Raw genomic sequence first — 14746 nt, 5'->3', positions numbered from 1 at the left:
TGGATTGATCATTGCCTTTTCCAGAGACGTGAAGAATCTGATCCTCACAGCATGGTGGTCCAGGAGGTAAAGTGAAGACTCCCAGATTACACTGACTGTGCTGCAATTTTGCATCAAGAATGCTGCAATTTTGCATCAAGAACAAATATTAGTTTTTCCGCCCACTTTGTGCTGTGAGAATTCAACTGCTGTCTCCGTGAAGATAAAAAATTACAAGACAATGTCCTCATCCTTCAAGGCAGTGACTTTGATTTTTGAATTCCTTCTCTGACATGTTACCCTCAAGGATATCAATATACTGGCAGTTTTCCCAATGCTTCCTTCATCACCCCAACAAAAAATTTAACCCTTACATACCTCTGAACTGATTAATACCTTTTTGCATGGTTAAACTTTGTTCTATGGATTCAAATGTCTGCAGATGTTTTTTATTCTAATAACCAATCAATGCTAATCAATTCCGATTCTTCTTCATAAACTGATATTATCAAGAAAGGGTTTTGTTTCGAACTGAAATGCATTTATGGGAAATAGATCACATTCAGTCCCCTGGACTTCCCTTTGTTGTCAACAGTTGTGAATCTTCAGGAAAGAGAAGCAGTTAATCACTCATTCTGACATTCCATCAGAACAAATTTATGAAGTATTCACTTGACTTTTATCTCTTCAGAAGCTGTCGGACCTACTGGGTATTTCTATTATTCAAAGATTTCATTTCAGATAGGTACATATTCATGGTTCATAGTTCAAGTTTTATTGTCAATCAACCACCATACACGAATATGCATGAATACAGACTGAAACAGCGTTACTCTGGGGCCAAGGTACAAAACATAGTACCAATACTCACACATGGCACAAAGTACCTATAACACATTTAAGATATTAGTAAAATACAGTCACGATGATCGAAAATGCCACCACCTTATTTTGCTTGTGTGTTCAGAAATATTGTTAATGTCCAGCAGGGTCTGGTGTTTGTAAAAACTACATTTAAAATGGGCAATGACACATTTGGTTGAGCTCATAGAAGCCACAACAATTGAACATGCCACTATCTTATTTTGCTTTTGTGTTCAGAAATATTGCTACACAGTGATTGCTGTGAAGAATTACTCAGTACAGGTACAATTGATGTCACTGTACAAGGGTGTCAAATGACAGAGAGCAATAGAAAGTAATATAGGGAGATGAATAAAATGAGTGATGCACAACTCGTTGCATCTTGTATCAGTCAACTGGTTGTGAAATTCCAAACAGGAGATGTGGCGTATCTCAAAGCCGATCTGTGACTGTAACCCAAAATTGTACAATAAATCATCTTACTTAAAAATGACAGAAGGAGAACTCCATCATTTTAATCATGAAGTTCTAAAACATAATTACTTACTCCTAATCAGGTACAAATGATCAGATGACATGGCATTCTTCACCTGATTTGAGAGAAAGTGATGCAATATGACCAGAGTCTGTTTTGAGTTCATAACCTCTTCAGGTCACTGTTATCTCATGAATGTTGATTAGCCACAGTTATTTCCAGATGCAGTTGCCCCACTGATGGGAAGGGTTGCCTTAAAATGGAGCCTTGCACTGTTATTGGGCATCACATAGCACAGAGTGGTAAACATTGCAAGATTCCATAGCTCAGTTTACAGGATTGAGTTTTGCTTTGAGCAAATATGATTAAACAACATTTTTACGCACTTCATTGAATTGTTGTAAAATGTTGAAACTCTAATCCACCAGTGAAACACAGGATGTGATTCATATCTTCACACTTGTTCTCATCAGCACCTGGTACTGTGGTTTGCTGAGCACTTTTCTGATGTGATGGGGCATTCAAGGAAGAGGATGGAAGAAGTTGTCATTCTGGAGTACCCACTGCAGTATCTCCACATTGTGTTTCATAAGGAAAGTACAGAGGGCAGAGGTTCCAGACAAAGATCTTTACTGGAAATAACTATCAAACAGCTAAGAAGAGTGCCTACCTGATACAACAATCTCAATATTCATACGATGTGATGCACACAATTCATGCAGTCCTGTGAGTCTGTTGGGGGCATCTACGAGCGTCTTTTAAGAGTCATCTAGATAGCTACATGTAGCTTAGAAAAATAAAGGACTATGGGTAACCCTAGGTAATTTCTAAAGTAAGTACACATTCGGCACAGCATTGTGGGCCAAAGGGCCTGTATTGTGCTGTGGGTTTTCTATATTTCTATACACAGTACCTTCAGTTGCCTCTTTATTATGTACATCCTATACCTGATGAAGTGACTACTGATTGTATATTTGTGGTTTTCTGCTGCTAAAACTGATCCACATTGAGGTTTGATTTGTTGCTCTTCTACTCATCACTGTCATAACACACGGTTGTCTGAATTACTGTCATATTCCTCTCAACTTGAACCAGTCTGCTGCTCTCCTCAGACTTCTCTCTTTGACAAGGCGTGTTTGTCACAGATCTGACGCTCTGATGTTTTATTTGTTAGTTTTTGCACCATTCTCTAAAATCTCCAGAAACTTGTGTATGAAAATTCCAGGATATCAGCATTTTCTGAGATACTCAAACAGCCCTGTCTGGCATCAATCCTCATTCAACGGTCAAAGTCACTTTGATCATATTTCTTCAACACAAAATAATCTGCAGATGCTGTGATCAAAGCAACACTTACATTACACTGGATGAACTCAGCACGTCGGGCAGCATCAGGGGAAACGATGAGTCGACATTTCAGGCTGGGACCCATGGTCAGGAATGAAGAATGAAGGAGGTGGAAGGATTTGAAGAGTGTTTGTAGGTTCAGTTGAAAGACCAGTAATTTGAAAGACAAAGGGAGGGGGAGGGGAAGGAGAAGCATCCTCGAAGCATCCCCTCCCCCACCCCTTTGTCTTTCAAATTACTGGTCCTTCAACTGAACCTACAAGCATTCTTCAAATACTTCCACCTCCTTCATTCTTCAGTCCTGACCAAGGGTCCCGCCCCGAAACGTCAACTCATCGTTTCCACTGATGCTGCCCGGCGTGCTGAGTTCATCCAGTGTACTGATCATATTTCTTCCCCATTCTGATGTTTGGTCTGAACAACAATTGAACATCTTAACCATCTCTGCATGCTTTCATGCATTGAGTTACTGCCACATGATTGGTAAGTTTTAAAGTTGCCTCAGAGAACTGACATAGCCTTCAAAGGGAAAGAAGCCAAGTATTACATGCTGAGTTTGCATGAAAATCCCTTTCTTCATCACACCTGCTTTCTGCTCTGCTCTTTCCTCAGAGGCAGGTTGCAGAAGAGGTTCACCTGCTTATTTTCTAGATTGCAGCATATAAACTGTATGGAGAGATTGAACAAATGAGGATTGTCTTCTCTGGAGACTGAGGAGACATCAGACAAAAGTTTATGATATTATAAGCAGCAGAGGTAGATAGGGCAGAGACTCAAATTCTTTTTCCTAGGGATCTAATATGAGAGGTGAGAGTGGTGACACATAAATGAATTTACCAGTGTAGATATGTACACAGAGTTGTAAACGCCTGGAATGTACAGCTAAGATAGATAGTGGGAGTAGATATCATAATAGCATTTAAGAGGCAATTAGTCACACACATGAACATGTTAGGAATAGATCGATATGGAAAATATTACAGACAGATTGGATCAGTTTATTTGCCAGAGTCAGAGCAGACCTTTTCCTGTTCGTTACTGTTTCATGTTCTATTAACTAACCATAGCATGATATACATTTTGTTGACTACTCCAACCAATGCAAACTGAAGGCAGGTGACCGGCATTTATGATTTGTCCAAATGGAGAGTTTCCATGCTTTCACACTCTGACTCCGTGACTCTAGCTTGCAACAAGTGAAGAACATTACAGACATTCATAATACTAGTTTAAGGTAACTGTGCACTTATATTTCAAATTGTATAGTTCTGACTCTATTAATGATAATATTGCAATTAATAATGTTTTAGATCAATTAAATATTCTTAATCTTTCGATAAATGATCGTAGGCAATTGGATCAAGCTATCTCCCAGGAGGACATTGCCCAGGCTATTTGAGAATTGCATTCTGGGAAATCCCCAGGACCCGATGGATTCTCTGGAGAGTTTTATTAGGCTTTTTCCTCCTTGCTTATACCACATTTATGTTCTCCCCTTAAAGATTCCTTTAAGGTAGGAAGGTTACCGCAGTCTTTTTACAAAGCTTCCCTTTCGCTTATTCTTAAAAAGAATAAGAATCTTACTGACAGTTCTTCATATAGACCTATCTCCTTACTCAATTTTGATACTAAAATTTTATCTAAAGTGTTGGCTCGCAGGCTTGAAAATATTATATCTTCTATAGTTTCGGATGATCAAACAGGATTTATTAAAAATCAATATTCCCATTTTAATATACGTCGTTTGTTAAATGTTATGCATTCTCCAACTAAGGAAATATCGGAATGCGTGATATCCCTGATTGCGGTGAAGGCCTTTAACAGAGTTGAATGGAATTATCTTTTTACATCATTAGAAAAATTTAATGTTGGACCTAATTTTATTCGTTGGATTAAATTACTTTATTTATTTCCCTCCGCTCGGGTTTTCACTTATCTTCAGAATTCTAAACCCTTTAAACTCCAATGTGGGACTAGACAAGGTTGTCCTTTGAGCCCTCTGCTTTTTGATTTGGTATTAGAACCCCTAGCAATTGCTTTTCGAGAGTCTAAAGAGATTACTGGTATTTTAAGGAGAGGTACTATTCATAAAGTGTCGCTTTATGCTGATGAATTATTGCTTTTTATATCTAATGTTACAACCTCTTTACCATCTGTGTTCCGTTTACTGACTAATTTTAGTCAGTTCTCAGGATATAAATTAAATTTACATAAGAGTGAACTGTTTCCTTTAAACAATTTAATACCAACTGATATTAACCTTCCTTTTAAAATTTTAAGAAAACAAATTACGTATTTAGGAATAACAATTATTAAGAATTATAAGGATTTGTTTAAGGAAATTTTTTTAACTTTAATGAATTATGTTAAAAAAGCACTTTCTAATTGGTCTTCTATCTCTTTATCAGTGATTGGCCGAATTAATTCTATTAAACTGAATATCTTATCTAAATTTATATACCTTTTTCAAGCTGTGCCTGTTTTTATTCCTAAATCTTTTTTTGACTCTGTGGATTCAATTCATTCTTCCTATATATGGAAGAATAAAAAACCTCAAATAAATAAAGCTCACCTTCAAAAAACCAAACAGAATGGAGGCATTGCCTTACCCAATTTTAGGTTATATTATTGGGCAGTTAATGTACAAAATATTACGTTCTGGTTGTATTACATTAACCATGAGAGTTGTCCTATATTGGTCTCTTTGGAAGTCAACTCTATTATGAAAGTTTCCATTATTTCTTTACTCGGATCCTCGCTTCCTTTATCTTTAAATAAACTAACTGACAATGTGGTGGTCAAGCATACTTTGAGGATTTGGTTACAGTTTCGGAAACATTTTGGTTTATTGAGATTCTCCCTCTCAAGTCCATTCTTTTCTAATTGATTTATCAAACCATCTATAATTGACTTATCTTTTAAAGAATGGGATAGATTGGGTGTTAAACGATTTCAGGACATGTATGATGGAAGGAATCTCTCTCGTGCAACTTTCAACAAAATTTAACCTTTCCAACACCCACGTTTTTTGATACTTACAGATGAGAGAATTTTTAAGATCTCAATTACATGCATTTCCTGCAAGTCCAGATAAGAATATAATAGATACAATTTTTAATTTGAAACCCTTTGACAACAGTTCAATATCTTACATTTACGGTCTGCTATTGGGACTGAAAAAGGCTTCTTTAGATAAAATTAAAGGAGACTGGGAAAAGGATTTACAGATTTTTATATCTGAAGAGAGCTGGAAGATTATTTTAAAGTTGATTAATTCTTCATCATTATGTGCTCATCATTCTTTATTACAATTTGAAGTGGTACATAGAGATCATATGTCTAAAGACAAGCTCTCTCGTTTCTACGCAGGTATCTCCCCTTACTGTGATAGATGTACTAATGGAGTGGCCACACTAATTTAAATGTTTCTGAGCCTGAAAAATTTTGGAAAGATGTATTTCAAACTTTCTCTGCACATTTCAATGTCAGCTTTAAGCCCAATCTTCTGACTGCCATGATTGGTATTGTTGCGGATAGAGCTACAAAACTGAAGCCATCTCATTTGCAGGTATTGGCCTTTATGTCTCTCATGGCCGGGAGTTTGATCTTGCTCAAGTGGAAAGAGGCTGCCCTGCCCACTCATGCTCAATGGCTATCTGATGTTATGTTATGCCTTGATCTAGAGAAGATGCATTGTTTGATTTCTGATTCTAAACATGATTTTCTAATGTAATGGGGACCCTTTCTGAGTTATTTTCATAATCTTTGAACTGCTATTAAAGTATTGATCTGAGCCATTATTATTATAATATTATATGGTAAGGTCTTTTTTTTACCAAGCAGTTCATTTTGGTAGTGGGGGTAGATTTTTTTAATGAAATAAAATAAAATAATTTTATTGAATTTCATAATTCAATCTTTTTTTCTACATGATTGCTTTGGAATATGGATACTGTGATCATATTACTGTGATTTAAATGTAATGTAATTTGTGTTACTTAATTGTATCCTTATAAATTTTGTATTTGTATTCATGCAATTTATATAATATTAATAAAAATATTCAAAGGTACAAAAAAAATCCCCTGCACCGGTGAAAACATACAGGGGTTGGGGTTGGGAACTATTCCACTCACATCCAAAATAACACTCAATATACCCTCAACAGGAGTACTTGATAAAGTGGCCACTGACTGTACGTTCGTCGTCTTCAAATGCTGCAGCTCATCCACTTCAAGGTTCAATGTATTGTGCATTCAGAGATGTTCTTCTGCACACCACTGTTGTATCACATGCTTATTTGAGATACTGTCACCTTACTGTCAACCTGAACCAGTCTGACCATTGTCCTCTGGTCTCTCTCGATAACAAGGTGTTTTCACCCACAGAGCTGCCACTCACAAGATGTTTTTTTCATTTGTTTTTTTGCATCATTCTCTGTAACTTTAGAAACTGTAATGTGTGCTAATCCCAGGAGATCACCTGTTTCTGAGATACTCAAACTACCTCATCTGGCACCTAAAATCATTCTGCAGCCAAAGTCATTTACATTACATTTCTTGCCAATTCTGATGTTTGTTCAGAACAACAACTGAACCCTTTGATCATGCCTTTTCTCTTCCTCAGTTATCTTTTATTTTGTTAAATATAATTATGAGCTTTTTATATTCTGGCGTGATACCTCAACCGACCTACTTTTCACTTCCTCCTGGGTGTCTGCCTCCTTCCCATTCTCGAATGGTCCACTTTCCTCTCCTATGAGATTCCTTCCTCTCCAGCCCTTTACCTTACCCACCCACTTGGCTTTACCGATCACCTTCCAGCTAGCCTGCATCCCCTTACCCCACCTTTTTATTCTGGTGTCTTCCCCTTTCCTTTTCAGTCCTGATAAAGGGTCTTGATCCAAAACATCGACTGTATGTTCATTTACATAGATACTCCCTGACCTGCTGAGTTCCTCCAGAATTTTCTGTGTGTTCCTTTTCATACGATCACACGTCAGCCTAAGTTGGCTCATTGTGGTTTCTGATCGGACTGCCTGCCCTCTTCGTCCTTATTTTCATTTGACAGTAATTTCTCTCTGTGGGTTGCTGACAGGCCTCATGAATAAACTAATGTGGAGTTCGATTCTTCTAATTACTTTCCTACCTGGTGAGTGGCAACCAGCATGGGACATATTTATAATCAGTGTTCGTTTGGGGGTCTTACATCGTATCCAGAACAGTGCTTGAATATGTGTAGACACTAAATACGTCAGAATCTGGAGTTCAGAGAAAGCTGGAGGAACTCAGCAGGCCAAGCAGCATCTGTCAGGGGGAAGGTAACTGTTGACGGTTTGGCTTGAGACCCTGCATTGAATCTGAGTGGAAAGGGAAGATGGTGTAAATAGGATGGAGGACATTGTGAAATAAGATTAATTACCTGGACAGCACCCCAGAGTTCTGATTGAGGTAACTGAAGAGATTATGGAGGCATGAGTAATGATTTTGTAAGTTTCGTTCCAGAGGACTGAAAAATAACAAATGTCACTCATCTCTTTAAGAAGGGAGGGAGAAAAGGCAGGAAATTATAGGCCAGGCAGCCTGATTACAGTGGTTGGTAAGATGTTAGAATCTATAATTAATGTTGAGGTTTCAGAGTACTTGGAGGCATATGATCAAATAGGCCTAAGTCAGCATGATTTCCTGAAGGAGAAATCTACCCTACCAAATCTGTTGGAATTCTTTAAGGAATTAACAGGCTGGATAGAGAAAGGAGACTTTGTCTGTCAGTGGAAGTTGTTTACTTGGATTTTCAGAACAGAAGGCCTTTGACAAACTGCTGCATTAGTCAAAGTCAAAGTAAATTTATTATAAAATTCATTCATGTCACCATATACTACCATGATGTTTTTAGAGTGACAATGTACAGGGCATATTAATGATGGACTAGCCTGTATCCACTGCCTTTTGTAGGTTTTTCCATTCAAGGGCATTCGTATTTTCATACCATACCATAATGCAACCAGTAAGAATACTCTCCGCTGTGGATCTATAGAACTTTGTCAAAGTTTTAGATGACAGTTTGATCTTTGCAAACTTTTAAGTAAATAACGCGCTGCTGTACTTTCTTTGTAATGACAGTTACAAGCTGGACCCGGGACAGACCCTCTAAAATGATAACGCCAAGGAATTTAAAGTTACTGACCCTTCCCACAACCTTAGCACCCTGCTGAGTGCTGGCTCATAGACCTCTGGATAGCTCCTAATGCAGTGTTTGATTTTGCTGATGTTGAGTGAGAGATAGTTGTTGTGACACCACTCAGCCAGATTTACAATCTCATTCCAAAATGCTGATTGAACACAACACGAGTGCTGCAGGAACTCAGGAGATCAGCAGCATCTACAGAAATGAATAAGCAACTGATGCTTTTTGCCAAGTCCCTTCATTGAACCCAGTTTCAGGTCAGGGACCCCTCCTTAGATCTGGATAAAAAGAGGAAGACTGTCAGTTTTGAAAGCTGATCTGGTCAGAGGAATGAAGTGTAAGGTAAAAGACGATACAGTTCAGTCCCAGGTTATGAACTCCTGATTTATGAACACTTCTACATCTGAAGACGCCGCTGTAATGTTACTTAATCCAAAAGTCCAAGGTATATACATATGTTTGCACATGACACAAAGATTGTCGGTGTGCTGGATTGTAGAGAAGGTTATTGTAAGTTACAAGAGGACAATAGAAAGGTTAAAGTGCTGGGGGGTGAAATGGTAGATGGAGTTTAACTCTGACAAATGTGAAGTGATACACTTTGGGTGATCAAACTTGAAGGCAGATTACAAGGTTAATGCAGAATTCTTAACAATGTGGAGGTCCAGAGCGATATTGGGTTCCAAGTCTGTAAATTCCACAAAGTTGCTGCACAATTTGAAAGGGTGTTAAAAAGGTGCAGGATGAGCTGGACTTCAGTGGATTAGTAGACTGAGTTCAAGAACCACAAGGTAATGTTACAGCTCGATAAAACTCTGGTTCGATCATTGTATTGTGGAGTATAAAGCACAGCTTGAGTTGACAGCCAACACCTCTTTCTCATGGTGACAATGACCAATACCAGAGGACATCCATTTTAGGTTAGCGGAGGAAGGTTTCAGGGAGATACAAGAGGTAAGCTTTTTTTTTACACAGAGGGTGGTGGGTCCCTGTAATACACTGCAGACATGGAGGGAGAGGCAGATACAACAGGGACATTCAGAGACTCGTAGGCACATGCAGTACATGTACAGAGCCCATAAAAAGTATTCTCCCCCCTTGGAAGTTTTCATGTTTTATAACATTGACTAACAGAGGATTTAATTTGGCTTTTTGACACTGATCAATAAACCATAAGATATAAAGGTAGAAGTAGGCCTTTCGGCCCATCGAGTCTGCTCTGCCATTCAGTCGTGGGCTGATCCAATTCTTCCAGTCATCCCCACTCCCCTGCCTTCACTCCATACACTTCAATGCCCTGGCTAATCAAGAACCTATCTATCTCTGCCTTAAATACACCCAATGCCGTGGCCTCCACAGCCACTCATGGCAACAAATTCCACAGATTTACCATCCTCCGACTAAAGTAATTTCTCCGCGCCTCAGTTCTAAAAGGACGTCCCTCAATCCTAAAATTGTGCCCTCTTTCCCTAGAATCCCCTAAATGTGAACTTAGCCATATCTAATCTGTTCAGGCCTTCTGACATTCTGAATGTTTTTATGAGATCCCCATCCTCTCCACATACACTCCATCCCAGTTCAAGGCCCTTCACTATTCAAGAGGTTTCAATGAGAACCCCCACCCCCCCAACTCCATTCTTCTAAACTCCAGCAAATACAGACCCCGAGCCATCAAACACTCCTCATACATTAACCCTTTCATTCCTCAGATTGTTCTCAGGAACATCCACTGAACCCTCTCCAATTACAGCACATCCATTCAACGATAAGAGGGCTGGAACTGTTCACCATTTTCCACATGCAGTCTGACCAAAACCTCATCAAGCTGCACTTTCTGTATGATTTCTCAACAACAGAACAGAAAACGTTTTACAATCCCACCGTCCTATTGACACAGGATTCGGATCAGGTTGAAACACAATGGTTAATTAGCCTTTTCACTTTTCTTCACCAAATTGTTATTGTTGTTCAGTGATCTAGTTGCTGAAATAGAAATGCTTTGCTGAAGATGTTTTGTGTCTCTGTACTTGTTCTCATCAGCATATTGACCCATGGTTGTTGAGAAGTTTTCCAAGAAGTGATGGGGCTATGCAGAAAGAGACCAGAGCAAGAGATCAATGTGTAGCATCTGTTGTTACTTCTCTATATTCTGTTTGGTAAGACAATTAAAGAAAACAGAAGTTCTGACCACATCCTCCAATGAGGGTGAACTTTACACAGATGACAACAGTGACTGATGCAACAGAGTCAGCGCTCATACTATAGAAGGTACAGAATTTAAGCAGATTTTCATTCACAGCTAATATACTGCACTGTTTTCCCCTAAAACAAATATAACAAACCCAAACTTACAAAAGATCTCCTTCTATACTGAATTATTTTATCATTTATCTCTTTATATACAATGTGAAATTAACTGTTAATAAACAATTGCAAAGTCAGCAACAAAAATTCAGGAAACTATAAATCAGCCACATTCTTGCATCACCTCAACCCTCACACTACAATGAAATCAAAAGTAACACACACAAAATACTGGAGGAGCTCAGCAGATCAGTCAGTATCTACGGAAATGAACAGATAGTTGACATTTCAGGTTGAGGCCATTCTTCTCCTCACTTGTCTTTTACTTCCTCCTGGGTCCCCTTTTCCTCCCATTTCTCCTTTGGTTCACTCTACCCTCCCATCAGATTCCTTCTTTACAGCCTTTACCATCATTCCCATCCATCTGGCTTCACCGATCACCTTCCAGACAGCCTTCCTCCTCTCCCCCATCTTTTTATTCAGACAACTTCCAGCTTCCTTCTCAGACCTGAAGAAGAGTCTCAGCCTGAAATGTCGAAATCTATTCATTTCCGCAGATGCTGCCTGACCTGCTGAGTTCCCTCCAGCATTTTCTGTTGGTTGGTTTGGATTTCTATTGTCTGTAGATTTTCCAGTGTTTACAATGAAGTTAAAGTTAAACAATTAACATTGTTCAGATAAAATTCAGGATGGCGCTGGTAAGTGTTGACTCTGTGCAGTAATCCAATGGTAATCATCGATTATTCCCGTTTAGGACTGCTGTAGTTAATTTCACGACATGCAATGATATTAAAATGGATTCTCATTCTGATTCTGTATTACTTCTCCAACATGTGTGACATGTGAGAATTGTTATCCCTTGTACTGATACTCTCCTCAGACTTCATCTGCCCCAGGTATCGCACAGCATAAATCACACTTTGACTAACAGAAAGATCTAACCTGGTGAACAGAGATACTGTGATGCTAGAGACTGAGAATCTCAGCAAAGGTATGCAGGGTTAGGGGAAAGGGAGACCACGGAGTTGAGCTAAGTAAGATAGAAATATCTTCTCCTTGGGCAAGTGTGACCCGCCCATTTACTGTGCCCTATGATTCTATGAAAATAGAAACACAGGGTCGTCTACTTAACACAGACAACTTCCTGTCAAAATGGAGTTGATTTGGTTTAAGAACAGATCTGACATGGATTTTACTCCATTGTGACTGCGTAATTCCATTCACTTGGTTTCCCCTCACATCTAACCATAGCAAACTGAAATTCCATCAGAGCTCATGTAATTGCATCAACAGATGGAAAATAATTCAGAAGAGGTGAGCTTTAAAGTTTCCTTCAAAGAGCAGACACAGCTTTCAGAGAGGAGAGGGAATGAAGTGAAGTATTGTATGCTGAGTTTGCATGAAAAGCCGCTTCTACATCACACCTATTTCTTACTTTGTCCCTCCTCAGCAGCAAGTTCCCCAAAACATATTTGATTGAATTATGAGGAGTTATTGAATTATCAGCAGCTGAGGAGTTGGTGCAGAGGGAAGGGTATTAGATTTTTGGATCATTGGGATCTCTTCTGGGGAAGGTGGGACCTGTACAGATTGGATGGGTTGCACCTGAACTCGAGAGGGAGCAATATCCTTGCAGGTAGGTTTGCTAGCATGGTTCGGGAGGGTTTAAACTAATTTGCAAGGGGGATGGGACCCGGAGCGGCAGAGCAGTGAAAGAAGTGCATGGAGTAAAGCCAGATCTAACATATAGAGAGGCTTTAAGGAAAGAGAAGCAGAATAAACGGTGTAAAGGTAGTAAGGTAGAAGGGCTGAAGTGTGTGTACCTCAATGCAAGAAGCATCAGGAACAAAGGTGATGAACTGAGAGCTTGGATACATACATGGAATTATGATGTAGTGGCCCTTACAGAGACTTGGCTGGCACCAGGGCAGGAATGGATTCTCAATATTCCTGGATTTCAATGCTTTAAAAGGGATAGAAAGGGCGGAAAAAGGGGAGAAGGGGTGGCATTACTGGTCAGGGATACTATTACAGATACAGAAAGGGTGGGTAATGTAGCAGGATCCTCTTTTGAGTCGGTATGGGTGGAAGTCAGGAACAAGAAGGGAGCAGTTACTCTACTGGGGGTATTCTATAGCACCCTGGTAGCAGCAAAGATACAGAGGAGCAGATTGGGAGGCAGATTTTGGAAAGGTACAAAAATAACAGGGTTGTTATCATGGGTGACTTTAACTTCCCTAATATTGATTGGCACCTGATTAGTTCCAAGGGTTTAGATGGGGCAGAGTTTGTTAAGTGTGTCCAGGACAGATTCCTGTCTCAGTATGTGAACAGGTCGACTAGGGAGAATGCCATACTCGATCTAGTACTAGCTAATGAACCGGGTCAGGTCACAGATCTCTCAGTGGGTGAGCATCTGGGGGACAGTGACCACCACTCCCTGGCCTTTAGCATTACCATGGAAAAGGATAGAATCAGAGAGGACAGGAACATTTTTAATTGGGGAAGGGTAAATTATGAGGCTATATGGCTAGAACTTGCGGGTATGATTTGGGATGATGTTTTTGCAGGGAAATGTACTATGGACATGTGGTTGATGTTTAGAGATCTCTTGCGGGATGTTAGGGATAAGTTTGTCCCGGTGAAGAGGATAAAGAATGGTAGGGTGAAGGAACCATGGGTGATAAGTGAGGTGGAAAATCTAGTCAGTTGGAAGAAGGCAGCATACATGAGGTTTAGGAAGCAAGGATCAGATGGGTCTATTGAGGAATATAGGGAAGCAAGAAAGGAGCTTAAGAAGGGGCTGAGAAGAGCAAGAAGGGGGCAGGAGAAGGCCTTGGCAAGTAGGGTAAAGGAAAATCCCAAGGCATTCTTCAATTATGTGAAGAAAAAAAGGATGGCAGGAGTGAAGTTAGGACCGATTAGAGATAAAGGTGGGAAGATGTGCCTGGAGGCTATGGAAGTGAGTGAAGTCCTCAATGAATACTTCTCTTCCGTATTCACCAATGAGAGGAAACTCGATGATGGTAAGGACAATATGAGTGAGGTTGATGTTCTGGAACATGTTGATATTAAGGGAGAGGAGGTGTTGGATTTGTTAAAATACATTCGGACGTATAAGTCCCCGGGGCCTGATGGAATATTCCCCAGGCTGCTCCACGAGATTGCTGAGCCTCTGGCTAGGATCTTTATGTCCTCATTGTCCACGCAAAGGGTACCGGAGGATTGGGGCGGGGGGGGGGCGAATGTTGTCCCCTCGTTCAAAAAAGGTAGTAGGGATAGTCTGTGTAATTATAGACCAGTGAGCCTTACATCTGTGGTGGGAAAGCTGTTGGAAAAGATTATTAGAGATAGGATCTCTGGGCATTTAGAGAATCATGGTCTGATCAGGGACAGTCAGCATGGCTTTGTGAAAGGCAGATCATGTCTAACAAGCCTGATAGGGTTTTTTGAGGAGGTGACCAAGCATAAGATGAGGGTAGCAGTGGATGTGATCTATAGGGATTTTAGTAAGGCATTTGACAAGGTTCCACACAGTAGGCTTATTCAGAAAGTCAGAAGGCATGGGATCCGGGGAAGTTTGGCCAGGTG

The 14746-nt window shown here is 39.7% G+C and overlaps 1 protein-coding gene across 1 annotated transcript in view; it reads left to right on the top strand.

Annotated features, from left to right (window-relative positions):
* Positions 1 to 2725, top strand: part of LOC140210040 (polymeric immunoglobulin receptor-like) — an 85857-nt gene extending 83132 nt beyond the window's left edge. Inside the window, exon 11 of the mRNA XM_072278814.1 lies at positions 25 to 2725. Within this exon, the coding sequence (XP_072134915.1) occupies positions 25 to 75 (51 nt within the window). The 3' untranslated portion in view covers positions 76 to 2725. The remainder of the gene's footprint in view (positions 1 to 24) is intronic.
* Positions 2726 to 14746: the final 12021 nt, after the last annotated feature.

Source organism: Mobula birostris, chromosome 14 (genome assembly GCF_030028105.1).
Source record: "Mobula birostris isolate sMobBir1 chromosome 14, sMobBir1.hap1, whole genome shotgun sequence".
Classification (NCBI taxonomy): domain Eukaryota; kingdom Metazoa; phylum Chordata; class Chondrichthyes; order Myliobatiformes; family Myliobatidae; genus Mobula; species Mobula birostris.
The sequence above is the reverse complement of the archived record's forward strand: the minus strand, read 5'-3'. Positions and strand labels throughout refer to the sequence as shown.